At 39.4% G+C, this 26,934-nt stretch overlaps 1 protein-coding gene and 1 long non-coding RNA gene across 7 annotated transcripts in view; both read right to left on the bottom strand.

Annotated features, from left to right (window-relative positions):
* The window catches only part of LOC141975390 (uncharacterized), a 96,282-nt gene that overhangs the window by 15,759 nt on the left and 53,589 nt on the right, over positions 1–26,934 (bottom strand). For 2 of the 6 annotated variants that reach the window (XR_012635903.1, XR_012635906.1), the window contains exon 2: positions 23,861–23,892. The exons of 3 other annotated variants lie outside the window; for them this stretch is intronic. This is a non-coding gene — a long non-coding RNA (uncharacterized LOC141975390). Of the gene's footprint in view, positions 1–9,338; positions 9,459–23,860; positions 23,893–26,934 lie in introns of those variants that run through there. One more of the 6 variants, XR_012635905.1, reaches the window with a different exon arrangement.
* On the bottom strand, positions 12,318–14,516 carry HOXC4 (homeobox C4). Its single transcript, XM_074935298.1, has 2 exons — positions 13,841–14,516; positions 12,318–13,340 (listed from the first exon to the last, which is right to left on the bottom strand). Exons 1-2 carry the CDS (start codon positions 14,382–14,384, stop codon positions 12,991–12,993), a joined length of 894 nt encoding a protein of 297 aa, XP_074791399.1. The 5' UTR covers positions 14,385–14,516; the 3' UTR covers positions 12,318–12,990.

Below are 26,934 nucleotides of genomic sequence, written 5' to 3'. Positions count from 1 at the left end.
ACAGGGGATGGATCACTTGATAATTAACTTTTCTGTTCACTCCCTCTGAAGCACATGGCATTGACTGCTGTCCGAAGACAAGATACTGGGCTAGATGGACTTTTGGTCTGACCCAGTATTGCCATTCTTATGTTCTTACACACATACACTTCCCCACACATATACATAAACCCATATACATATATATCTCACAGGCACACTCATACATAAACCAAACATAAACACGCATATACACAAAAATATACATACATAACATATACAAACACCCACACAGACACCAACATACCATACACACATACGCACCATACTCAAATACATATTCTATACACAAAACATACACAAGTACCAAAACACACACATGCCCATACACAAACACACTGAGGCACCTATGAGGCACCATATTATACACAACCACAGGTGTGTGCAGCTGCATTTAGACACTGATCTTGCAGTACTTAGATGACCTTTTGCCCTGTAAGAGTTTGCAATAAAGGGTTCTACATGCAACAAAGAGGACACAGTTGTCTGGTTGTGAGGTGGGAAGCATCTAGGCAAGCTGTGTATGGGACAGGAAAATACCAATAGCCATTTCAATGTAATGTTCTAGCACCTGAACCTGAGCCATTCCTAGCAACCTCCCTTTGACTTCAGTGGAGATGTCGTCACCTAAGCCAGGAGTGCAAATTTGCCTTCATGCAGGACCTACCACTTGATGCCAACCCTGAAGCCTGGAGGGCAAAATCTACCACCCCACAGCCCTGCCTCCTCACTGTACTTAGAGGCCTGTACTGCAGCCTCAGTCCCACCTCCCCCATCCTGAAGTGGTGAGCTCTGACACCAGTGGAAATGGGCTTGTTTGGAAGCACGGAGCTTGCTCCGCTAGTGCATGACCTCTGGGTGCCCTTGTTTAATGTATTCAGCAGGACAAAGCCCCGGACTGGGGAAGAGCTCACCACAGCATCTCTGGCTCTTCCTAGGACAGTACTCATCTCATCCAAAGAGAAGAGTCCCTCCACCCCCACCCTCTCCTATCTAAGGGTGGGGTGGGGGAGAAGAGAGGCCTTGTTGAAACTTGAGATGATGAAGAAATTGTTTTTGGAAGAATGCCAGTAGCGAAGTTGCAACATTCAAGTGTCATCTTCAGCTGGCCCTCATTCAAGGAGTGTTTAAGTTCAGACCTTTGGGTTAGGGCAGATCTGGCAGGACTAAAATAAAAAATAACCCATTTCACAGATCACCACTGACCAACAGGAAGCTATATCCTAAGCAGAACACCCACTGTTTAGGGCCCCAGATTGAAGGGGTTCTTTCCATCTCCCAAGACTAAATTCTGTATGATGCAAGCTTTTGAGAGTCATCTCCAACACATACACAGTCATACACAAAAACACACGGGCTAAAGGGAAACATCTGACCATTATGCATGTTCATGCCTTTGAAATAACCACCCCTTTGTTTGGTATACTTCAGCACATAGCTGAATCCAGGATCTGGCTGCTTGGATCTAATTCCTAGGGAGTTGCTCATGGAAAAGCTATATGTTACTCTTTTGGTGCTCAATAGATTGAAATCATGTCTAGAGTTAAAGGGGTAAGGTAACAGCCACCTATGACTCTTTATTCACAAGCAGTCACACTATACAAGGGAATTTCTTGTTTCTGAATGGGGAAATTTCTTTCTTTCTTTCTTTCTTTCTTTCTTTCTTTCTTTCTTTCTTTCTTTCTTTCTTTCTTTCTTTCTTTCTTTCTTTCTTTCTTTCACAGATGGATATATATTTGGAGCCAAATCCTGCTCACAAATCCTGCTCACAAGAAGAGTAAACCTTGACTTCAATGGTTTTACTTGCCTAAGTAAAGCCAAGCTTTTGGCCCAGATGCGGACCCCCCATACAATGACAGAGTGCAGGAAACCTCTCCCCAGTCCCTACTGTATTATGTGCTGAGTGAAATGCCCAGTCAGGATAATTTCTGCAGCCACCAAGACAGAAGTCTGTTTATGAAAGGTTATTAAAGCAAACTTAATTTCCGAAGGTTAGCCATTTGTTTATAGTGTCGGAGTGATTAGACTTAAGGAACTCATCTCATCTCGTGCCTTCCAAATCAGTTTTATAGATTATCTTTGTTAGTTATTTGGACCGTACCTGCTCTGGAAGTCAATGTCCTCTTTATTTGATGGCATTGTAACAGAGAAAGCCTGGCAGATTTATGGGTACACGGAGTGTTCCGAAAAATAGACTAAATTAAGTATTCAAGCCATTGAACTGTAAATACAGAGATAGTATCATTTCGCTCTATCTGGGTGAGAAGAGAAAATTGGCAATGGGGTCCATTTTTTGCCAAGACCACATTATTATTTAAACAGCAGTGAATCATATAAATGAATGCAGTCCCCCCTTTTCTTTTTCTTTCTTTTTTTTTGGGGGGGGGGAGCATCCAGCAGATTTTAATAGGAAAACAGCTGTCTCTTCTGTTCTTTTGTGTGTGTATTTTAGCCCATATAGATGGCCATGCATTTTGCCTTTTCTCCGAAGATTTTAGATTTTAAGTGATTCCATCGTAGATTTCTCTACGCTCGCATTTCCCTTGGCTGCTCCTCGGAAGAAAGTGACCTGTCTTAAGTTAACTTTATGAGAGTAAAGTGCTCATAATGCGCATCTAATCACTTTGCTCTTGAACGGGTAGGTGCAAACACTAGGATAATTGCTTGTGTTTATTTTCTCAATAGAAGAACCCCAGCTAGATTTGAAGCTTTTATTATAATTATTATAAGGTCGGGTTGTTGGGTTGTTCCCCCCCCCCCCTTTTCCAAGTATTTGAACAGAAACATCAGCTGTGAAATCTACAACTCTTGTCCAGTTCGATTAATGTGGGGGGGCGGGGGGGGGCTCAGAGTCCTTGGAAGCACCAAGGTTAATAAAAGCACCAGGGTTAACCAAGATAAATATTGTATGCCTCGTAGGGTTTTAGCACTCCCACTAACCATATCAACCTCTCCCAGAGAGCAGGGTGTGTGTTCAGACGCTACGGATTCTAATTGTCGTGGTGACTGAGGCCACGAGTGCCTTGTTTACATGAATTGGGCATTTGTTTCTAACAGTCTTGCTTTTTACTATATATATATATAGCGCGCACGGCTCACGCAAACTTGGAGAACTGCACTCGAACAGCAGGGCCTCGTGTTTACTGCGGGGGGGGTCAGCTTGCAAAGTGGCACTTGCCAACAGTTCACCGGAGGACTCTGCTGAGCGCCCATCATTCTTTACAACCCTCTTGCAAGTCGTTATGAAAATCGCTCTCAGTTATCAGAATGAAAGAGAAGCGGTGATGGATACAGCGAAGCCGAAGAGCCCCATATGTTACAAGGAAATAAACGTGAAAAGACAGTGTTATTATTTTGTTTGTTGGTTACTTGTTGGGGCTTTTTCTAGATCTTCCAAAGGAACCTTGTGATAAGAAACAATGGAATTAAATTTGACTCCACAATCTCTCTCTCTCTCTCTCACACACACACGCACGATTTAACCTAATAAGCCTGAGCTATCTCCAAGCCTTGCTCTCCAAACATGCCTGGCATATGCTAAAGCTTCAAAAGAGCGAGCAATAGAGACGGTTCTGCCATGCATACCAGCCACGGATTGACAGGATAGGGGCATAAAACAGCCACCGCCTTCCCCTATTAACCCCAAAGGCAAAACGCCTCGGATTCTTTTGGCCACATGGATTCTATTTACAAGGGTGGGGTTCATCCCAGCTCTGCCAACAAAAGAGAGGGCTAGCCGAAGGAGGATGGATGGGTTAGGGAGGGTATCGACACAGCACTTTAAAGCTGTTTCATAACTCGTCAGCCAGGGTTGCTCACCCCACAGAAACTAATGTGACTTTATGCACCCACACCAGTCCCTCTCCCCTCCCCCTCCTCAAAATACTCCTCTCCCCCTGGTAATGAAGGTCTGATCGGATCACAGGAGCACTTAATTTGCAAATATGGAAAGCAGGGACAGAAGAAGGCAATCCCTTGCCAGAGTTAATCGCCATCCGCAGTGACCACGAAGGGCTGTTTTAGGGTAAAGATCTTAAAAGAAGCCACTTGATAAAAGGGTTAGCAATCAAATGGAAAGACTAAAACCAAAACAAACCAGCTCACCACCCCAAGAATAAAAGGTCGATAGATTGCAGGCCTAGAAGTTCTGTGATAAACAGTGATCCAAAGGGGGAAAGTGCGCTTTAAACCATCTGCTGCCAGGGCTATAAAACAGTTGGATTTACAGCTTGCCTCTGCCAGATACCCATGTGAAGTCTTTCAAGGAATTCCCTCTTTACAATGGTCAGGCCAAACCTTGGCTCTGTTCTGTGACGCCCTCCGAAAGCAGAATGCACACTTACAAACACAAACACACACCCATAGACACAGACATACACATGCACACTCCCAAACACACACACACATAGAGACAGACATATATACACAGCACATACCCAAAGTCAGGCACACAAACACTCCTAAACACCCAGAGGCACTCACAAACACACACACAGAGAGAGAGAGGGAGAGAGAGAGAGAGAGAGAGAGATACACACAGCACATACACAAAGTCAGGCACACAAACACTCCAAAACACCCAGAGGCACTCACAAACACACACACAGAGAGAGAGAGAGAGAGAGAGATACACACAGCACATACACAAAGTCAGGCACACAAACACTCCAAAACACCCAGAGGCACTCACAAAAACACACAGACTCACACACACAGACATATACACACAACAGATACACAAATTCAGTCACACAAACACTCCTAAACACCCAGAGGCACTCACAAACACACACGCACAAAGATACACTCACACAAACACAGAGAGGCATGCACACACACACACAGCAGACATGCAGGCACACGAGCACACTCTGACAAGCACACACTTACACTGGAGGTTTATCTTCACAATAGTCTTTATGCTGCTGGTTCTAAGACTTTTCTACCCATATTAGGAAAAAAGTTTCTTCGTACCCAGAAAGACGGTTTCCAGATAGAGAGGAGAACTGTTTAGATTAAAAAAAATTACAGGTCTTGATGTTTCGCGCCGGGGAGTATAAACACTTCGCAATGCTGTGTTCCTTCACGGGTGGAGCGGACAGTAACAGCAAAGCCAGTGCGGCATTTTCTAAATCTCCGAAAATCCTTGGAGAGGAAAGGAAAGGTTAGGATGACCAGCATGGGGCCACTACATGCGTACGTATCGGTCGATTTATGTCACCCAAGATGTATATTGTAAACTTGATATTAAAACATTCACCATAAAAAGGCAGATCGTCAAGGTAAAGAAGCCACTCAGTAGCATCAAGCCATCGCTATACAAATCACGGGTCATGTTCTTCCCATACAGCAATGCTAGTCCCACTCTTCCACCTGCGTTTCTTTCCCCTGAAAGCAGCTCCAGTTTTGTGAAAAGAGAGAGAATCAAAATCTGAAATAAACTACTTGAGAGGTTGTTGTTGTTTTTACAAATGGGGGGGGGGAGGTTACCTTCTCATTTGCCTTTTTTCCTTCACATCATCAGCATTTTTTTTTGTAATAAACATTTCCCTTATTAAATATGCCTATGAAGAAGTCAGGTTTCTTTAAAACCAAGTCCTTAAAATGTTTAGCCCATTTCAGGCTCATGCCCCTTTTACAAAGCTATCTCGCTGTATATACACCCAGGGTCAGTTCTGTATACTGAATATATAAATATTGTTATCAAGAGCAAACTTTATACATTCAGTGCCCATAGAGGCCCATGCATTCTAGCACTGAGGTGAAGTTTATACAACTTTAAATTCAGCTTTACCATCTGTTTCTTTGGTTTTAAGAAGGAAAAGAATCTAAACCAAAGCTTAAAAAAACCAATAAGAACGCGGCTAGTGCACTCTTTCAAACAGGGTGCTGGCAGAATAATTCTCTATCTACAGTCAACATCGTCTCATAGACACCATAGGCTTTATTTTACATGCTTACAGTTGGGAAAACTGTCCAAGGATCAAGCCAGACTATTCTCTTTCCAAACCTTAATTGTTAAATTAAAATGAGTTAGTGCGGTATAGCCTCTGCACCAGAGACCCCTAGGACTTGAGTCTGAGTCAGCGAGGTCAATGGGGGTTGGCCACTGACTTCCGGATTTTTGTTTGTTTGTTTGTTTGTTTGTTTCCCCTCAGCCTCCTCCGTCCCCCAATTTATTGAAATTATTCTACAAACCAGGATAGCTGTATTTAAGCATTGAAATAAACATGGCGCGTGGAGGTATTGAATTTTTTACCCGCCAGGACCTCCATAGTCTGGAAAGTGCAGAAAAGGTATCTTCCTTAGCATAGGATTTTAGGGGATTATTTGTTATTATGCAGTTTAGACCCTTTAAAAAAAACTTTCTTGGATTCTAATTGGAAGTAAATTGTAACACTTTAACAATCATCTAATCTGGATACTTTAATAAAAGAGGAGTCTAAGTAGTCCTTGATGAGGCTAGAGACATGGGCTAGATAAAGTTATACGTCCAGACTTCAGAGCTGTTGCCAAACAACTAAATTAACCTGCTGGTTCAAACAATAACTTTGGGATTATGCCGTTCCCTAACACGAAACTTCAAGACCCTAGTCAAAGCTCCTTTGTCCTGCTGTCCAAACTTGGGGTCATGACCTAGCTAATGCAAAGCAAACCTGCGAGTAAACACTTTATTGGGTCTTCTTTAAATATTTATAGGTACTTCAGGGGAACTGGTTTTGGGGGATTTCAGAGAAGCCAGACAGACGTTTTGCTGCATGCACGCCCCAGAAGTAAGCCACACTGTATCTAGATATTGCAAATAAAATAACCATAATTTCATGGACAATCCTGATAGCAGGTTGCTTCTACTTTTTGGGTCTCGCAGCATTTCTGGAGGGTAACCAACTTCCAGGCTGTGTGGGTGTGGGTGTCGAATACATTTTAATTCTATCTCTATATGTGTGAGGTTTTGTACATATGAATGTATATATAAAATGTGCACATGAGCATAAACACGTGTGTGTGTGTGTATATGAGTGTAAGCATCTACTTTTAATTATCCATGTATATGCCGGTGGAAGTCTTTTTGTATGTATTTGTGTGTGTGTGCATATACTTTTAATTCTCCATATGTGTGTGTGTGTGTGTGTGTGGTTGTGTGTATATGCATGTACTTTTAATTCTCTGTGTGTACTTTTAATTTGCCAGGCTATTACTCAAGGGAAACTTGCACTCAAAAGCTGCAAAGCACTTTAAGCCTGTTAAAGTGTCTGCTTAATAATAATTTAATGAATTGAAAATAAATGTATTAAGATGTGATTCGGTGAGGTTAACAAGTAATAAGCAGAGGAGAGCACTCTATGGAGGAGTGAGCTTGGGTGTAGGGAAGAGGATGATTAAAACAACATACTTCCTTTTAAAAAAGAAGTATCGGGAAAAATTTACCTTAAAATATTTTTGATACCTTGTAATAAATTAATTCTTCTATCCCATGCTGGAGCATACTCTTTTGTCTGTGTTGCAATGGTCGTGTGAGACTCAACTTTATTTATATTCTGCTCTATTTCCTAAAGAAGCTGGCTGTCTTTGGGGTAAAGGTTAATTTTTTTCAGAGGTATATTGTCCTTAATAATTTCACTTTTCCTGAGAAGCAATAAGTATGAGGCATAAATAACCGTTCAGAGGGGGATGGGGGTGGTGGTGGAAGGGAGTTAACATCTGAGCCCCAGAGAAATGAAACTGTTTAGCTGAAAAAGTAATAACACAGATATTTATGAGTGACTAAACAGACACAAACAGAATTGATTGAGTGACAGCCGTCACAGTGAGCGCATCAGAATTAAACTTTATGAAAAAGCCCTAAAGTTTGAAATAGTAATTTTAATAACACCAATCTCTTTCCATTCTCAGTAACATATGTATATTACTTATACATTGCATTATATATATATATATTTAGAGTTATTTTTCTTGGCTACCCCTCAATTATTTATAGGTTGCTTGTTTGCTCCTCAGAAAGAGTTACACAAAGGACAAAATATTACTGAACATTGTATAACGTTTAACACCAGAACAGCAAATAACTCCTTCAGAGGAGGAAAGAAGAAGCTGGGAGAGCTGTAGTACAGATAAAAAGTGAAGAAAATAAAATGATCAAAATATCCCTGAAAAAATGAACTCCAAGAAACAGCTAAAGATTTTAATACAAAGATTGTTCTTAAAAAAATCTTTCTTTTTTTAAAGCAAAGTATCTATCTATCTATCTATTTAATACATATGATGGATTAGGTAGCAATGGAAACTTTAATTTAGGAATGGGAAAAAATTAATTTAGGAAAAGTGAATAATTTACAAAGCAATATTGAACCCCCTACATAGAAATAAACCAACCTCTCTCTCTCTCTCTCTCTCTCTCTCTCTCTCTCTCTCTCTCAACTCAAAACTATCTATTGCTGAGTTGGGAAAATACTTTTCCACGTAGGAAGACAATCTGTAGCCAATGAAACAAACAAACAGACAAGGGTGGCTTTTGCCAGAAACTGTTAATATCATTACCATAACGGCTGCTGGCTGTTTGTAAGGAAATACTAGTCTTTCACTAAAGTCCCAAAATGTTTGGTTTGGTACCTTGCCCATCAAAATAAATCATAAGGACAGATTAGGAAGCACATAAAACTATATCTCTGGATAATGATATACGAGACCACAATAAATGTAAGTTACACGTTCGAGGTGCTGTCAGTTATGGTTGCAAACCCGTAACTCATTCACTTAACCCTGGCTGAATGTTTGTCTTTTAATTACAATTAACAGTGCAGACGAACTATGTGAGGGATAAAGGACACAAGTGGCTGTAAAGACCTGGGATATTATGTTAACTGAAGAGCTTGGAAGCTAAACTATGCCACTTCTGTGGATTAGCCCTTGGGCAAAGGGGGGGAAAATGTGTATCTATATACTGGAAAAGTTTTCATAAAACTGAAGGCACTTGGTTTAACGCCTGAAGGCCCTTGTTTGTGGGAAGTTATCTCCCCAAACATCTCTGGAGCTGTTGGTTTTTAACAGGCAATACAGGAAACTAAGTTTCACAGTTTCTTGAACTACATTTAACAGAGGTCCCTTCAAGGGTCTCTATACAAGGGCTTTATAATGTCTTTTTTTATAGCTCGTTAAAGCCTTATAAACTGCTTCTCACTCATGTTAGAATTTTAGTCCTCAAAAATCTAGCTGTGAGGGGAAACAAACAAACAAAAAAAACTAAGCGTGTCATTTTCAAGCAAATTGGACTGGAAGAAAACGAGTTAAAATAAACTGACCTGAGATGTTAATTTGATCCTCGGGAAACATTTTTTGTTGATGATGTTACTTTTATAGTCCAGTAATATAAGTAGAGAGAATATCCAATCACGAACAGTGAAATACACAGTTTGAGGGGGAACATACCCCCACAAATCTATATGTGCCGAGGTAAACCTGGAACATAGCGCACTGAAATGAAGGAGCATCTAATCTTCGAACACAGGATGATGGGGAGTGGGGGTAATGCAGCCCCTTGTACCAGATCCATATGTGCCATGGTATATCTGGACCATTTTGCACTCCTAAACAGACTAAACCATTGTTTCCCCTCTAACACAGAAATTGTCTCCCTTCTCGCTCGATTGCATTTGCCTCCTGATTTTAATCCTCGCTTTGCAAAGTTCCCCCGTGTTTTTTTAAAGTGCAAAGCTACTTACTTGGCGTTGGGTACTTTGATCTGGTCATAGGGCAGTAGCCAGTTGGGAAATAAGCCATGGGAAGGCGGGAAGTGAGAAGAGAGATTTGGCCGTAACTTCACCCTTCTTCCTTTCTCTTGGATTATTTTGGTGACAAAACAATGCGATAACACGCATTGAATCTGCCCCATCTCTCCCCCATTACTATGGTAAAATCTACAAAGACGCTAAACAGTAGTGGTGCCGCTAAATCTATGTAGAGAGACACAGAAGGTACACGTTGTGAGACCTACCCGGGTCAGGGGGGGCTTAGAGGTCAGCCTGCCTGGCTAGAATAAAGCTGATGGGATAGAAAAGTTGTCCTTTCAGTGAACCCATTTTTGCCATTTACCCGAACTTCAATAAAGTATCTTTCAGGCGCTCAACATGGAGGCGTCAAGAGACTATGGTGCAGGCTGCTTGTAGCTAGGAACATTAATTTTTTTTCTCTTCCCCCTGCTGCCTGGCTATATAATGCATTCATAATCTCCCTCCACGCCAGGAATTGTGTCATGGCCAAGTCTAAAGGCTAAGTAAGATGCTAAATAATACTCAGCAGAACGCAGAGAAGAGGTGAAAAAGTAAAGTTAGTCTCAGAGCAAAGAACCGGGGCAGAAAAGTAGGTACAAGAACGCAAAGGCATATACCTAAATGTGATTCTTTTTTTTTATTATTACTGAATATGCAGACTATAGAGCTGAAAATGTGATTAATGTTTCCTTAGCTTCCTCATCAGACACTCAGAGAGAGAACACACACGCAACAAAAAAGTCTCATCCCATTCAGAGCCAGTCCCCTCTCAGAATACCCCTTTGTAATTCATCCAGTTATGATGCACTTTGCAAAAAGGGGAGGGGGGGGGAGAAAGTGGATCAAACTTTAAACAGAAATATTTCCACCCAGCCCACCCCCACCAGCCTCAGTTTAGTCTGCGGAACTAGCACATGTAGGTTTCCACTGATGAATACACACACACACACAAATTGCTTGGCTATGAACTGCCAGTTCAACTTTGTAGCAGCACCATTATCACAAGGTTAGGACTTTTAGCCTTTGTTTTCTTTACAATGTATATGCATGGTGGATGTGTCTGAAGACAGTGTCTCTAACCTCAAGTAAAGGCTCTTTTTCCCCTTTGGAGCATGCTTTGTTACAGATTAGCTAGCTAATTCACTTTATTGTATATAAAAAGAATTTAAATACCATGTTTTTCTGTTTGTTTTTACTGGTAAAGTGTGTGAGATTGTCTGTTACAGGCAAGGAATCAGAGGGAGAGAAAAAATTGCAACCAACTCATAACACATACCTCTGCATGGAGGTGGAAATGTTTAAAGAGAACTATAGACTTGATGTCTATTTACAATGGCAACATTTTTCTCCATTCTCACTCTGATATTAATGTCCCTCAGCAGGAGTGTAAAGAACTGATGAGCTTTACATGTACACGATCTATTATAAATAGTAATCATAATCTATATTCCCCTTTCAGGATCAATCTCACCAGCTATCACAATAGGTTCTGAGACCATTATTTGTTTAAGGGAAGGCTATACATGTTTTTGAGAGCCAATAAAAACCAACATTTAAAAACAAATGAAATAAAAATAAAAATAAAGGTAACAGAAAGATCCCCTGTCCTAATCCCCTTCATTCAGATTAGATAATCTCTCTTCTGGGGAGGGTTAAGGAGATCTAATCACCTGGCTAACTATCCTAATGCAAGACATTGGGATAGTGTTAAATGCTTGAAGAATAAATGTCTTTAAACAGGCCTACCTGAAAATCTGGCACCCCTATGTTATTTCAGACTGGGACAGTAGTTCTGAAAAGGAGCATGCTGCAAAGTTGCAAAAGATTGGGGCCTAGAAAACAGCTATGTATAACTTCCCCATTTGTACACAACTCTTTCTTACAGTTATCTCATCCTTCCGGGAAAGTAAACAAACCTTCAATTGTGGGGACAAATTTCTTGCTAAACTATCCATGTCACTCTCCGTTTGGATCATTTATTCAAAGTCCAAGAGCAAGAATGCCTTTTTGCCAAACCTTTTACTGTCTTTGGAAGAAGATTAGATGAAACCTATTGGTTTTATGAATGAACTAGTTCACATAATCTTTCAACAACAACAAAACAACAGAAGTGTAGAGAAAGAGAAAAAATCAGAAAACCCTTATATTAGATAGGGGGAAAACAGAGACAGATGAATGATATTCTAACCCAAACACACATCACTGTTCCTTTCTCAAAACAAGATTCCTTCCCTCACTCCTCCCCCCCACCCCCAAGTATATATATGTTTGACTGGGAGAATCTGAGATTGAAACACATTGACCAAGTTGTGATGTCATAAAATCTAGAAAACAGAGCTATTTTTATGTTTGTTTAGACTTAATTTAAGCAGTCACTCCTGCACATGGAATTAATGCCACAATCCCAGGATTATTATATATATATATATATATATTTAGGGCTAGGGGAATGTGGAGAGTGAAATAAGCCACCAGACATTAAAGTAAAACTAATTCACACTCACTGGTTTATTGAACACTGGGACTTTCACATACACACTAAAACTCTTTATTGCAAGTTTACAATGATCATGTAAAATCAGTCCAAAAACACAAATAACCACGACAAAAAAACTAGCTACTGACTTTGTTTAAACCTTGCTCTTTTTTTAAATATGTCACTATCCTTCCCTTTTCTTTTCCCCCCCTTGCTTCTCAAAATTTAAACCAATTACTCGCTCAGCCTGGTTTGTGTGATTTTTTTTCCCTTTTGAATCATGATGATTTTTTTTTAGCTTTTTCTTCACATTTATACCAAAGAATTTCAATGCTCCATTTTATCCTCAGTAGATCATTGTACATTTGTAACGCAGAGGGCAAAATACCTACATTCTTTTTCTTTGTGATTATTCTTATTTGTTCATTAAATTCATCTAACGGAACATTGACCTCTTCCCCCCTCCCCCTTCCTTGCCCCTTAAAAAATAAATAAAACCCTGAAATGGCGTAAAAAAACCTGCAGGTTCTCGGTCACCTGGCTTCATGCTATGTTACATGCATCTAAAGCCTGTGGTCTTACAGAAGACCTCATTGTTTTTTATACGCACAGGAAAACTACAAGAAAAGAACCAAAATATATATATATATATATTAGATTCTATAAATAATCAGAGTCAATTTTGCGTGTGTGTGTGTGTGATATTGTTTATAACCTTGTGATATCCTCTGCTCGCTGATCCTGAGCTGTACCCGGTGATAGTTCCTCGCTGGGGGCAGCGTTACCAGCACCAATGGTGCCCGCCGATGAATTAGATGGAGTCGAGGATCTGACTTTGGTATTGGGCAGCCTGTGGTCTTTTTTCCATTTCATCCGCCTGTTCTGAAACCAGATTTTGATCTGCCTTTCCGAGAGGCACAAGGAGTGAGCTATTTCGATGCGCCTTCGCCTTGTCAGGTACCTGTTATAGTGAAACTCCTTTTCCAACTCCAAGACCTGCTGTCTTGTATACGCAGTCCTGGAGCGTTTGGGCTCGCCTCCATTGTAATTGGGATTCACTGGAAAAGCAAAGATTAGCATGAATAGAGAGAGAGAGAGAGAGAGAGAGAGAAGCAGACAGAACAGAGAGGGGGAGAGAGAGAGAGAGACAGGAAATCTAGAGTGGCTCAGGAAAAAGTAATCAGCTAAATGGGTTATAAAGAACTTCTGGCAGCCCAAGACTTTCTATTCTAATAAGAAGGGGTTTCCCTGGCTCAAAAGACTGAATTATTTATGTACCCCTTACAAAGCTTTAGGAGTTTCACACATACATAACAGAATGAACCACATGGCTAAGGCTGCCCAGACTAGCTTGGCTATAAAATTTATGGTGGGTGTAATTACCCATTCCGAGTCGTAAATCCAGCTCAATTGTGCTAACCCAAAGACTCTCATGGAAGGGAAGGAAATAGGGGGAAAAAAAAAAAAAACGAGAGAGCGAGCGAGCGAGCGAGCGAGAGCAGGGTGTGAAAATAGGAAGGAAGGACAGAGCAGAGGGAGAGAATAAAAAGTTGCCTACCAGTACTGACGTGGATTTTTTTCATCCATGGATAGACTATAGGTTGCTTAGAAGCTGTGCTGTTAGGATGCTCAGGGTTTGGCTGGTTGCAGGCTGGAGGGGCTGGGGAAGGAGAGGTGGAGGAACTGGAAAGAGCAGTCTGCTCACAGAGCTGCTGCGGTTTCTCTGAGAGGTGGTGGCCTCCTTGAGTTTGCCCATGTCCCCTTTGGTGCGCGGCTGGGTTGCCGGGAGCTTGAATATTGGCACAGCTGTATTGGCGCTCTGGGTAGTTTGGTCTTGGTGGTGGGTACAGTTCTTGGTGATGATGCTGAAAGCTGGACTCCCTTGTCCGGCTGTAATATTCCGGACTGTGGTCTGGGATGTAATTATTTTGCGAATATTCCTCGCATGGAGGAAATTTCGGATCGATGTAGTTAGAGTCCATCAAATAGGAGCTCATGATCATTAATTTCTGGAGTGGAAAATAATTTTTCTCGCTTTGTCGTTTTTCTGCTCCATAAAGCCCTCCTACAAGCTGGCGACCCCGTAAAGTTACTTTCACCATGTGACTCCCTTGTCCAATCACACCAGCCAGCCTAGTCCCCGGATAAGGAACCAAAAGCTTTTTCAAAATGTATCCAATTTGTGTGTGTGTATGTGCGTGTGTGTGTGCATTGTTGTTGTTGTTTGTTGTTGTTTGTGTAATCTCAAAACTAGGAGCAAAGGGGTCAGGATGGCGAGAAGGATCAACCGACCCCCTTTTCTTTCCTCCCCCCCACCCCCGCCACTCCCGCCGCCGAAAAAGACAAATGTGTAAGGGAAAATAAAAGAATAAAATCCTACCGGTTTTTGTAAAGGGGGTGGGGGGGACATGTGGGGAATATTCCTCATAATACCCCACACCCTGCCATAGACTGGATTTTAGAAATCTCTCCGTGGTAGAACTTCCCCCCAGATCTTGCAGATCAACAACAGAACAAGCCATAATTATGCAGATTAACTATCACTTTACCCTGCACAGACTAAGACATGCTCAGACTATGTTGAATTTTTCACTTTAAAGAAATGCTAGGTTACAAAACTGCCCCCCTTTCCACCCCTAAGTAACACAGGGCAGTTTAAGTGCCCTTGCTGGTAAATTTGTTTCCCCCATCCAAAATGAAATATTGTTAAACACACATCATTAAATGGGGGGTGGGGAGGGAAGGGAAGGAAACAAGTTACCTGAGAGGTAAAAGGGAATATGCAAATCATGGCTCCATAATTTAGAGTTTTCTAAATGCTCCCAACCTTTGCTTAAGAGATATCTCATTTCCTTGGAAACTGATAGGATCTATTTGTGTATTAAAGATCATAGCTACACAGTCTTTCCACCCACTCAGAAAGCTGGAATGCTTTTGGAGTGGCAACAATTCTTTCCTTGTAAAACTATTTGTGTGTTTTTATTCCTACTGGCTTTTACAGGCTGATTATCCTTTGTTTTCCTCATTCAAAATTCTGCCCTTTCCAGTCTGCCAAAGCTCCATATAATATACATATATTACATACATACATTTAATTAAACATACATGTATGTGAGATAGATAGATAGATAGATATTAGATTAGATTAGATAGAAATGTGGTTCATAGCTCCACATCCAGCCAGAGAATTAGTTTCCCTTGTAACGTCCATTGAAAAGACCCATTTAACTAGCTGCTTTAATAGAGGGAGGGAGGAAAGGTTGAGATAACATATATAAAAATGGCTCCCTTTCCCAGATGTCAGGACAAATAGACCCCCTGTGCAAGTACAGAAACTGGAAATCGATGTAAATATTTTGGAGAGAGCAGTTATTGCAATTAAGGGCTTTATCTATAGCTTGCACTAAACAGAGGGGCAGAGGGAGTCGGATTAATCCCTTGTACTGCTTGATAACAATTATAGTTGAAAATCATAGCTTGCAGGGCATTGCCATATTTTACTTGATAACAATAAAAGTGACACATAAAGTTAACTGTTTATGTTTTATTTATTAGACTAAACGTGCCAGCGGTGTCGGAGGCTTTTGGCTCGTTGTTACAGCTTTTATGGGGTTGTAAAACGCCATAAATCAGTCACATGAAATGGTTGGGGCTTTTTGTGCTGTTGGCTCAGACTTCTGCTATTTCTTCTTTATATGAAAAGTAATAATGTGATTTTATTATTATTATGATCCTCATTCCCAATCATCATTATTATTCAGTCTACCTTTAACAAGCCACCCCCACGCTGTCCTGGCAGAAGCTATGGCTGTTTTGCACTTGAATAACTACCTTTTAAAATGACATAACCAGTATTTGAGGATTTAATTAGAACAGCTGCAATTAAGGGAATCAAAGGAAAGCAGAACTTTACAAGGCTCTGGCATCGTCCATATACTCCCCTAGAGACGAATTTGTGACTCTCAAATATTCACACAAATTCGATTCTACAGGGTACATATAGACGACTGTATAATTTGGCACTTGTGGTGTTGAGGCTTGAAGGGTGGGGAGGGAAAGGATTGCACTTCAGAATAGTGCTCTCTGGCTGGAGGAAAGTTGGAGAGCATGCAAAGGCCACTCACTTAGCATGTTGCTTAAGATGTTTATAAATATGGTTTGCTTTGCATATTTGTGATTGCGAGTCCTACCTCACACAAAGACTCAGTCCCATATATATTTTGGCACTGTTGCATGTGGAAACTCATTTGCTGTTTTCATTATTATCTAACATTTATTGGTTTTATTGGCATATTTTTTCCCATGGCCTAATTGCTTATCCAGTGGCTTGACAAAGATGAGCCCTACTTTATTAAAATTAGATATGTTCCATCTCTTGATATAAGCAAGTAGAATCTTATCTCTCTAAAGAAAAGTTGCAAGGAGGGTGGGGGAAGAATCTAGAGTTTGCAAAAGACATTAATGGAAATGTATTCTGGTATTCAAAACATTGATTCAAATCTATCTAATACGTTCCTTTTCACTAGCTATATCTCATGCTGTCCGAACACCTTGGACTCATACAGGATTTTGACATTTATTGTTCATACGGATGCAAAAACTTTATTCCAAGGCTGCGGGGATATTGAATAAAGATGTAGAGTTAATAAACTAATTTTACCTAGGCATGTCTTTTTAAAGGATGAATCTCGGTAAGCCACAGATGAGAGGGATTAAAAAAAATATCCACAGGTAGTTATCTAAGAACATACTTGGTGGTTATCATAAACAACTAAAGAGTTCAAAAATCCAAGGAGTGAAGGTCACCTAAACTAATTTCTACCAATGAGTTACAGACCTACAGTTCGAAGGCTTAAAAAAGCCTTTGGCTCAGTGTTCCAGATGGCCAAGGGAGAACTGCAATTTTATTTCAATGATTTGTTATTCTTACAGCTTTGGGACTTAATTGCAAATTTTTTTTTTTTTTTAAAAAAAGGTTTTCTTTAAAGAAGCGCCTGGCCCTGCTGCCTTGTCAATCTAAATTCATCCCTCCCCCCTTCTATTTTAGTTTCTTGCACATTATCTCTAAGCAGTGCACAAATATATTTCCCCCCTCACTTGTCTGACTTTTTCTCTTTTTTTAGTTTTTAGTGGAGTTTTTAGATGTGTCTTTTGCTTTAAGTGTTTGGCAGAATTTTTGTCTCCATAAAATAAGTCTGCACTGACGTGTGAAGAATAGTTGTACAAGAATCTGGCTCTTTTGTCTATAAACCTTCCCTCCCACCCCTCTCTCTTTCGCCTCAATTTCCCCAGCCAACCCAACAATGTCGACAAACAGTTTTGGACTGACAACGCCAAGAGAAATATAGCACCTCGAAAAAATAATTTCTGGTCTTTATTTCCTTCTCTACCCAGGGATCAGGTTGCAAAATATAGATCTGGTTACCATTTCAAGAACATTTTTGAGTACAAAGCGCCTTTCTGACAGTACTGAAGAAAAATAAGTGACTATTGTCCCTGCGGATTCATTGTCTTAGCTATTACCATACTGACCGTTTGGTAACCTGTACCTCAAGCCATTAGCAATCTGTGCATCCTAGAAAAATGAAGTACCTATCTACTGGGGTTTTGTTATTCAGTGTTTAATAATAATAATAAAAAAACAACAAACCTCACACTATGAACTATCTCTTCTTGAGATTCATAGGCAGGAAATAAATGTTTGAGTAGAGTTTTATTTCAAAGCATTTAAGGATTTATTTTAAGGTGATTATTATACAATAAGTTACATTAGTGTGTATGCTGGGGGCGGAGGGGGAGACAGATAGTTTCTTGCAGAAAAAAACAGTTGGTTTCTCTGTGACATTATGCAATGACATGTAATTAATTAAATTTTAATTTTTCTAACAACTTGAAAGCAGTAAGTGCAAAAAAGACCTTTTCTTTTTGTTCCTTCATAATACAAATAGACAGGTCTAATTTATGCAAAGAAATATGCAAATGTTTAATTGATTTTTTCTTAAATCTGTTGTCAGTAAAAGTAATGAATCGGCCTAAAACGATTTTAATAACCAGAGCATGTCAGGAGAAGTACTCGCCTTCACATTTTCCTTTTTAGTCTCTTTAGTCTCCGAATCTGTAATAATGTAAATATTTACCCCTTCTTTCTAAAATGTTAAAATGTTAAAGATGAATTCCTGTTGTTTGTTTGTAAAAAAATATACAAACCGTTTTCTCAATCTCTCTCTCTTTCTCTATCCCCCCCACCCACCCAGGAATTCAATTTTCTTCAAATCTCGTTGAAAGTGGCTTTTTAAAAAGTGGGCGCATTTTAATATTGGTTAGACAGCGTGACCTGAATTTCACCTCAACTGTTTGACTTGATCCAATAGGTCACTGCCAAGGAGTTATTGATGGGGGAACTCCATTGAAATTTGTCTCCTCACAAATGGCCTTTAGATCTTCTAGCTAGTTCAATAACTAGTTATAATGTAGAAGGGGAAAAATGAAGCCCAGAGGCAAACTAATTTGATGTTTCATTTTTATGCTGGAGAAATTGTTGGTTTTCTTTTTATCACCTCCCCCCAAACCCCCCTTAAAAATCTGGTTTTGGCGAAGACCCCCTTTTAGCTGAGAGGAGATTTGAATCTGTATTACAAATATATTTTATTATTGTTGTTATTAATTATTATTAATAATAATTATTATTATTTATATTGGAGCCTCAGTTCATGAACTGTTCAAGACTTGACCTACACGGGAGCTTAAAAATAACTTCCTGCTTGGTAGGAAACATGCTTTTACTTTTTTGTTTGTTTGTTTTAAAAGAGGATTATTATTTGTAATAGATCAAAGTAGCCAGCATGGGTAAGCGAGTTACGTCTCAATTCTTTATAACTTCTCGTGTGATTTCATTTAGCTCGAAAAGAAAATATATGTGTTGCAGCTTTGAGAACTAGCAAACCAAACCTGTTAGAGACGGTCCTTAGAGAATAACTTTTTAAATAAATCCAAATTAACTAATAAACCTGCGATCGGTAGAGTTTAATTTATTTCTTATACCATATTTGCTTGTCTGTAATGGTCCATATAACTACAACTGATCGCTTCCTTCTTCTCCTTTAGCCTCTTCAAACCTATTTAAAAGGCTGAAAATATGTATTTTAGTTATAATCAATACATTCTGAATACAATCTTTTCTGAGTCTGACGGCTCTATCCTTTTCAGCACTGAGAAAAAACTTTGATGGAGGATCCTTTTAAGTGACATATATATAGGCTATAGGGTTTCTCCTTGACTTTTTCTATACAAACAATACCTGTAATGACTCATCTCATGCTGCTGAACCATAGGTTAAGTTGTAAAGAAAACATTGGTCTTCTACGGGGATTGGAGGGGGTGGGGGGGAGTTGCAGAGAGAACCGTTCAGTGGAAGTTAGGTGGATGTTATTGTGTGGTATGAAAATATATACAAACTTTAGACAGCTCTTGTTCTGTATTATCCTAGAAAGCTTCTTCTTGAGTGGCACTTACTAGCTTAACCCATTCAGCCTTGAAATCGTCCCCCAGAGTGATAATATTAATAATTACAGAGAATGCACTTCTTTGGCTTGATTCTGTCTGTGATAGCACCTAGCTCCTGACAAGGACTTTGAAAGCCGATGCCCAGGGAAAATGGATCTGGGCTTAGCCACTGAGACAGTAGAGTGGGTTAGAATGATAATATTAGTTATTTTAAATTGTGCAGGGGAATAGAAAGTCATACCAACCTCCCTTAAGGTTGAAGGGTCAATATAAGAGTTTGCTACGTTGTCCTGGCCCGCAACTAACTTTAGGGTAACTCTGATAAACCCTACTGTGCGTTCATTTTCAGTGTTGCAGAGACAACCTCCCTGCCTCATATAGTCCTGCTAAATGCCTTCTCTTTCCGCTGGATTCCCTTCCTAGCTGGCTCAAGAGTAAATAATCCAGCTGAACAGGGGCTACACTTCGTGTGACATTCGCCATAGAACATTTGGCGTGTAAATGGCAAAGAGGAAAGTCCGATGGGTTATTCTCATTCTGAATCTGTGCCTATGGGGAAATAAGAAGCACAGGTTGCAGGCACTTCTGGTCGGTACTGACACCCTTTGCAATTTAAAATCAATTCTGTGGTAGCTTTCTCTGGGGATGTGAAGTAATCACTGGACACTTTTTAAGCAAAGGGCAGCAAAAGAGCACCCTTTCCTCCTTGGGTTTCAAATGGCCAAACTGCTCTTACCATACATATGTGTGATAGAGTGTCTAATTAGATTAGATGTACAAAGATTTCCTCAATATAGGTTAGAGACTGGTGAGTGTTTGAATCAATAGCTGTTATTAAAACCTTACAGATATCAATTCTCCTAGTCAGTTTAATGAATACAGCTTTTATATTCAAAATGTACAGGATTTACACACACACACGTATTATATATACACTGTATATATTATATATACACTGGTTTTGTTATATACATATATATAAAGCAAATACAGTGTACTGTACATATATATGCATACTATAATCATGTATCAGATATATTATGATTTGAAGGGTAAATATTATATATTGCACATCTAAAACTGTTTTAAAGTATTTGTGTATCTATTCATATCTCTGTATGTGAGTGTATGTTTACACACACACAACTAACAAATATATGCACACTCCCCTCACCCTACCCCCCATATATACACACAGGGACAGACACACAAGCCTGTGTGTATCAGTGTTGTTTTAGGTGATGAACACTGTTCAGTAAGGCACTGGAATTAGTTATTTAGGACTGATGAAGAAAAATTATCTAGTGTGATTACTTTATTCTTCTGTATAAGATTCCTATCTTTGTATATTCCTATCTATCTCGATTTTCTGTCGATCAACCGCACTTTATACAAATATACAGAGTATAAACCCGGAACCATGTGTGTTCTAATGAGCGAATAAGATACATGGAGTTCTGGAGAAACCTTCTAATTGCCTTCCGCTACCAAATGAGGTATTTGAATTTTTTTAAAAAAACTTTCATTGGGCGGTGGAGAATGGCAACAATGGACTATAATGATTGAAGAGGAGTTTTCTGTTATCTATAATGTTTATTTTTTTCACTAGGGTACTTTCAGTTTAATCTTTCACTGTGTAATAAACTATTATCTTAGTTAATCCCAAAGGTGAATCCATCAAAACCTTTTAATAAAACCTTTATTAGTTTCAGTAATTCCGAGGGTTGTAGCTGCACCTCCAGAGCAGCAGGCAGAACTTAACTTAACTTGGTCTGCTGTAAAATACTTTAAAATAAATTTAGATGTGTAAATGTTGCCCGACTCATCCTGGCCATTAGAATTCTGCAGGCATTGTCGTTTGCAGCAGTCATTAGTCAAGCCTACAGAAGCAAAAGGAGCCGGGTAGTTGGACAAGAGAAATCTCAAGAATGATATACAGAACCAGGCCTCTAGCATCAATTCAAACCTGATAAGAAATCGGCTGCCTTATTGCAAAAAGATGGCTAAGCTCGTTCAATTGGGCCTCGGATGCGTTGAATAATTCCTGGAAAGGCTAAAGTGTTTTCACACCAAAACCTGGGGACCTGGGGAAAGGGAAAGGTGAACACCTAGGGTACCAGAAATGCACCCATATGAGATTGCAACGGGGCTGTGAAGGCAACAGATTGTCTGGATTCCATCCAGAGTTTAGCAGCTGGGACTAGCGCCATGAAAAAGTGGAAGGTGGGATGAAATGACGGCAGAACAGAATGCCAGCTAATACTAATAATAACAGACTCCCTAGATCCGAAAATCTTATTTTAAGCATCCATTTGGAAAAAGTTAAGAGGAATTAGATATTAGTTCAGGGATGGTGCATCAGCCAGTGCAGCATGGTAGTAAACTAACATAACATATAGGGTTGTTCATACTCCACTTCTTCGCATGCACGTGACCCAGCAACTTTGAGACTGGACTTTAAAAAAAAAAAAAAAGCTTTATATTTCTGTTCTCCACAGTGTTATGGGGAATTAATTTCGACAGAGACAGGTACCCAAGAAAAGCAGAGACAGATGTAAAGTACTCCCGTCTCTCCTTAAGAGTCAAATGTTTTATTCCTAGCCAGAGTGTCAGGGAAGCAAAAATAACGGGGGCTTTTGGTTTTTAATTGGAGAATGTCTATTAGATCATTCATTTACAACGTACCTTGACTGACTGTCTTATAAAACCAGCACAATGTGTATACACACACGCACACACACACACATTGAGAGAGACTGAATGGTATTTTATGGAAAGAAGTCACTTTTCACCACGCCGGAGAGAGAGAGATTGACTGAATGCTACCGTACAGAAAGAAGTTAGCCTTCAGCACGGATTATACACACACGTAGGCACAGACCATTTTTATGTGGATGTCGAAAAGGGATCTCTTTGATAATCTGTTAATTTCTCACTTAAATGTATTTAATCAGATATAGCAATAAAGAAAGCATACACAAAGTCTTACTCTGCCTATATGCCTCCTGAGCATGTATCCAACCTTCTAGCTCTTAGAGTTCCAAGGAAAGCTGGTGTGTGTGTGTGTGTGTGTTTCTATTTTTATTACTGCGAAGCCTAGTTAGATCACAAATCTTAGTCATTTTTGTAAAGTATTATTTTCTCCTACTGGATATTATGCATCACAGCCACAAAAGTACACAATATAGAACAGAAGGAAAAGGGGAGGAAAAAACAACTAACCTCTAGCTTGACTTTAATTATATAAACCTATCAACCTAGTGGAATATTCAATACAAGCTATAATAAAATAATAATAATTATTATTATTATTATAAATAGCTGTCCTCCCCCATAGGAGACGCTCAGTTGACCTCTCTTTGGGCTATGTTTAAGCAAAATACGTTCAATATTTTTAGGTCAAATATAGTTAACAAGGGGAGGGAGGTCTGAAGACCTTTTTTAGGAAGCTACTTGGTGCATTGATCTCCAGTACCAAGGGGTCTTTAGATCTTATTCATTGCCTTAGCAGAAAATCAGCTACAAATATTTCCACTATGTCTTCCCTCAGATTAGGCTGGGACTCCAGGCAAAAGATACAACTATTTTTGTTTTGTTTTGTTTTTAACGATAACAGTGCAGAGCACTATTGGGCATAATAGACAATTTCCAGACCATAGCACGAGATTATTTAAAAAAAAAAAATCTTTACGGAGGTACCTTTGAGAATGTAAGTAAAAGCAGATCTGTGGAATTTACAACCTTAAGGACACAGACCCCCTCACTTCCTGTGATTAGCGACAGATCAAAACGGACACCTACCTTCGTTTACAACCCCCGCCCCTCCCTTCCTGACAGGAAAAAACCTCCTGTAATAAAAGTCTAGTCAGCCATCCCTTTTGTGAAAGATGAAACAAAATATATGCAATCACGGTTTGTGAGTCTAAAAAACAAGGACATTGATTTTGTTTTTGTTTGAAAGAAAGAAAGAAAGAAAGAAAGAAAGAAAGAAAGAAAGAAAGAAAGAAAGAAAGAAAGAAAGAAAGAAAGAAAGAAAGAAAGAAAGAAAGAAAGAAAGAAAGAAAGAATTACTTACTGCTGTTTCTCTCCATTTTGTCATGGCCAAACCTACAGAAAAGAAAGTTTCATTTTTTTAAAGAAAGAAAGATACATACAGGCTATGCCCTACAGGATCATCTATAAACTCTAGCTATGTGCACTTTCAAGTTGACTCCAGTTCCTTGTAGATTACACTCCAGTTCATGTTACCTAAACTCAAGCAAACTCTAATCCTGCCGCGGACAGAAATAAATAGAAAGGTCAACAGTAGCAGCTCTCTCTTCCCATGTGATTATTTTGTTGTTGAGACATGAATTAGAGAAATCTGTTGAGTGCCAAGAAATGATTATATATATATATAATGTCTATATAGATATATCTACTAAGGAAGAGGAGAAAATGAATAGGATACAGAATAAAGACTCTAAGGGGGGTGGGGGGTGGGGAATAACATTTCTTCATGTACATCCAACTATCTTGTTGCCTCAAATCCTCTCGCCTTTTGGTTTGGCTAGGAAAACAAATATGGAATTTAAAAAATAATAACCAACAATCTTGATCAGTGGAACAATGAAGCGAAAGTGGGAGGGGGATTCGCACTGGGGAAGGCTTCCTCCTTCTAAATGAAGAAGTGATATGGTGAGCGGTTAGGCATCTCCAATTCGTGCAGGGGTAATAAGGGAAACTACATTCATATCTGCCAGGAAAAAGGGAAATCGCAAGTTTAAGAAAAAATCGATAACTCGGAATTCAACTCTTGACCGGGAAAACCCAGATCAAAACATCATTTGACAGGAATGCTCTCTCAGAATCAGATACTAAATCAATAAAATCAATCCATCAGTACAATCTGCATAGGCAGAGATCTCTGCACCGTGGCTCTTAAAAGAGAGAGGAAAAGGGGGAGATGATGTTTAAAAACCACTGGGAGAATAACCGAGACCAGCGAACTGAAACAAAGTGAATCTCACCCTTGGAGTGTACCTTATTTTAGCTGGATATTTTGAGTTCTTCATTCCACCTCTAGCTAGCCAATTTTTCTGGATTCAGCACCACACTAAACTTATGTTCGAAGGCATTATGGTTCCGCTCACATGGGTAATTAATGTGCGCAATGGTTTTCTTGTAAAGAGGAATGTTTAATATTAACCTTTTTTAAAAAAAAACTTTTAATTCATACGGTACGAAGGTGGCAAATAAAATTTTGAATATGGCTATTTTATTGATCCTGAAACGGAAACAGTTTTCAAAAAATGTTATGTAAGCTAAAAACCAAAGCAGCCAAATCTGCTGAGGAAATGACAATAATTTACCAGCTACAACACTGACTTTTTAAAAATTAATCATGAAACCTATAACCGAAGAAAGAGTTAGACAATGAAAGACCCTCTTGAAAGAATATATCTACATTTCAAGTCACACCAAAACTTTCTTCCTGTGTCAGACATGCAGCGTCTTAAATCTCATAGTACCCATAACAAAGCTCAGAGCATTCTAGACTGTGCTCAATACAAATATTTACTTTTGATACCCTTGGCAATACTCGGCAACGTGCTTTTAGATGTCTTGAAGGGTTATTTTTCATTATGGGTGTGGCACTGAAACTAAAGCACTTTCGATTCTTTATTGAAAGGACAATTGGAAAATATTATTTCCTTAAATTTGCCTTGCAAAGGATTGCTTGGAAATAATCAGATCCTGTCCCTAATGTAAAACCTCCGTACTCTCTCTTCCCTTTGCCATCCTATTTAGAAGGCACATCAAATATGGTGGCTGTAAAGGACCAAATAAATGTTTACTTTTGGAATATGGCATCTCTTTGGCAACTGCCCACTGCAAACCTTTCCATATACAATCTTCTGAGGGTGACTAAGAAAGTTATAACCCTACCTTTTAAAAAAAAAGTGGAATGAGGTTCTCGCAATTGCAAGTCTTGTTCAAGGCGAGCACAGATGTTGGTTGTTTCTTACAATAGATAATAAAATATCCCCACTGTTATAATAGGATGTAACCCAATTACATTGACTCGCAGTGGCTGCAATCTTGGAGTTGCTAACTCATGGTTTTCTGTCGTCTTGGTTATTGTTATTGTATTTAGTTTGTTCACCTTTAACAAAAATGTTCCCAGTACGAAATGTAGGATTTTAAGGTACTAAAATGCCAGGAAGCGCTGTTATTTTAAAGTAGCATCCCCTCCTCTCCCAAAACAGGTAGTTTAAAATGCGACGTGTAAATATCTTGCAGGTAAAGTAATTTCAGCGAAGTAGGGTTTCGCTCAATTTTAATTCCAAATTAAGCAGAATGCCTCTGAATCTCAAATATCCCAACTGACAACACACAAAGATGAATACAGTTGAGCACTGTGATTTACCCTCTATCTGTGGCAGAACTTGGACTGTATTTATGTTCCAAGAAAAGAAACTCTCCCACAACGGTGCAACCTTAGGTAAAATATCAAGCTCATGCTAATGTTGTATCACCTTTTGGGAGGAGAAGGGGAGATGACTGATATAGTGACGAACTTGCCTGAATGTCACATTTGCTTCTGCTAATCAAAAGATGTTTAATTCTTTTTTGTTTGTTTTTTAATATATCTTAGGGTGTGTGCAAACCCCTTTTCTTGACTGGCGAGCAGTAATCACGTGACTCCACTTTGCGCATGCCTGCTGGGATCCTTGGGATATTTTGGATGCCATAAAAGTACACAAATCTTCCAGGCTAACTTTCCATCTTCTCGTGGTGAAATGTTAGCCAACCACATATACATTAAGAAAAAATAATAATACAGCGAAGAGTCATAGGGATGGAAACACAAACAGTGCATTTATCATAACATTTCAGAAATATTTAGCTCTGGAGAAACCTAAATTAAAAGTTGACGATTTCAGATGGCAAGAACTTCCCCATTGGAGAAGATGAAATGAACTAGCAACTCTTGGGCCTGATCAATCTTGTTCTTGAAGCACAAACAAATAATGGGCTTTATGAATAGGATTTCCAGGTGAAAACCAATTGTATCAGTTTATTTGTGTGAGAGAGGTCCCCCCCCCCCCCGAAACTCAGAGTTAGGGAAGAGACAGAGCGCCAAGAAATCCAGAGCACTTGTTTTTT

Source organism: Natator depressus, chromosome 20, assembly GCF_965152275.1.
Source record: "Natator depressus isolate rNatDep1 chromosome 20, rNatDep2.hap1, whole genome shotgun sequence".
Lineage (NCBI taxonomy): Eukaryota > Metazoa > Chordata > Testudines > Cheloniidae > Natator > Natator depressus.
The sequence above is the reverse complement of the archived record's forward strand: the minus strand, read 5'-3'. Positions and strand labels throughout refer to the sequence as shown.

Coding starts and splice junctions, on each gene's coding strand:
- HOXC4 (XM_074935298.1), bottom strand. CDS start 14,384: ATGGTGAAAGTAACTTTACGGGGTCGCCAGCTTGTAGGAGGGCTTTAT. Junction 13,341..13,840: donor AAAAATCCACGTCAGTACTG/GTAGGCAACTTT, acceptor TTGCTTTTCCAG/TGAATCCCAATTACAATGGA.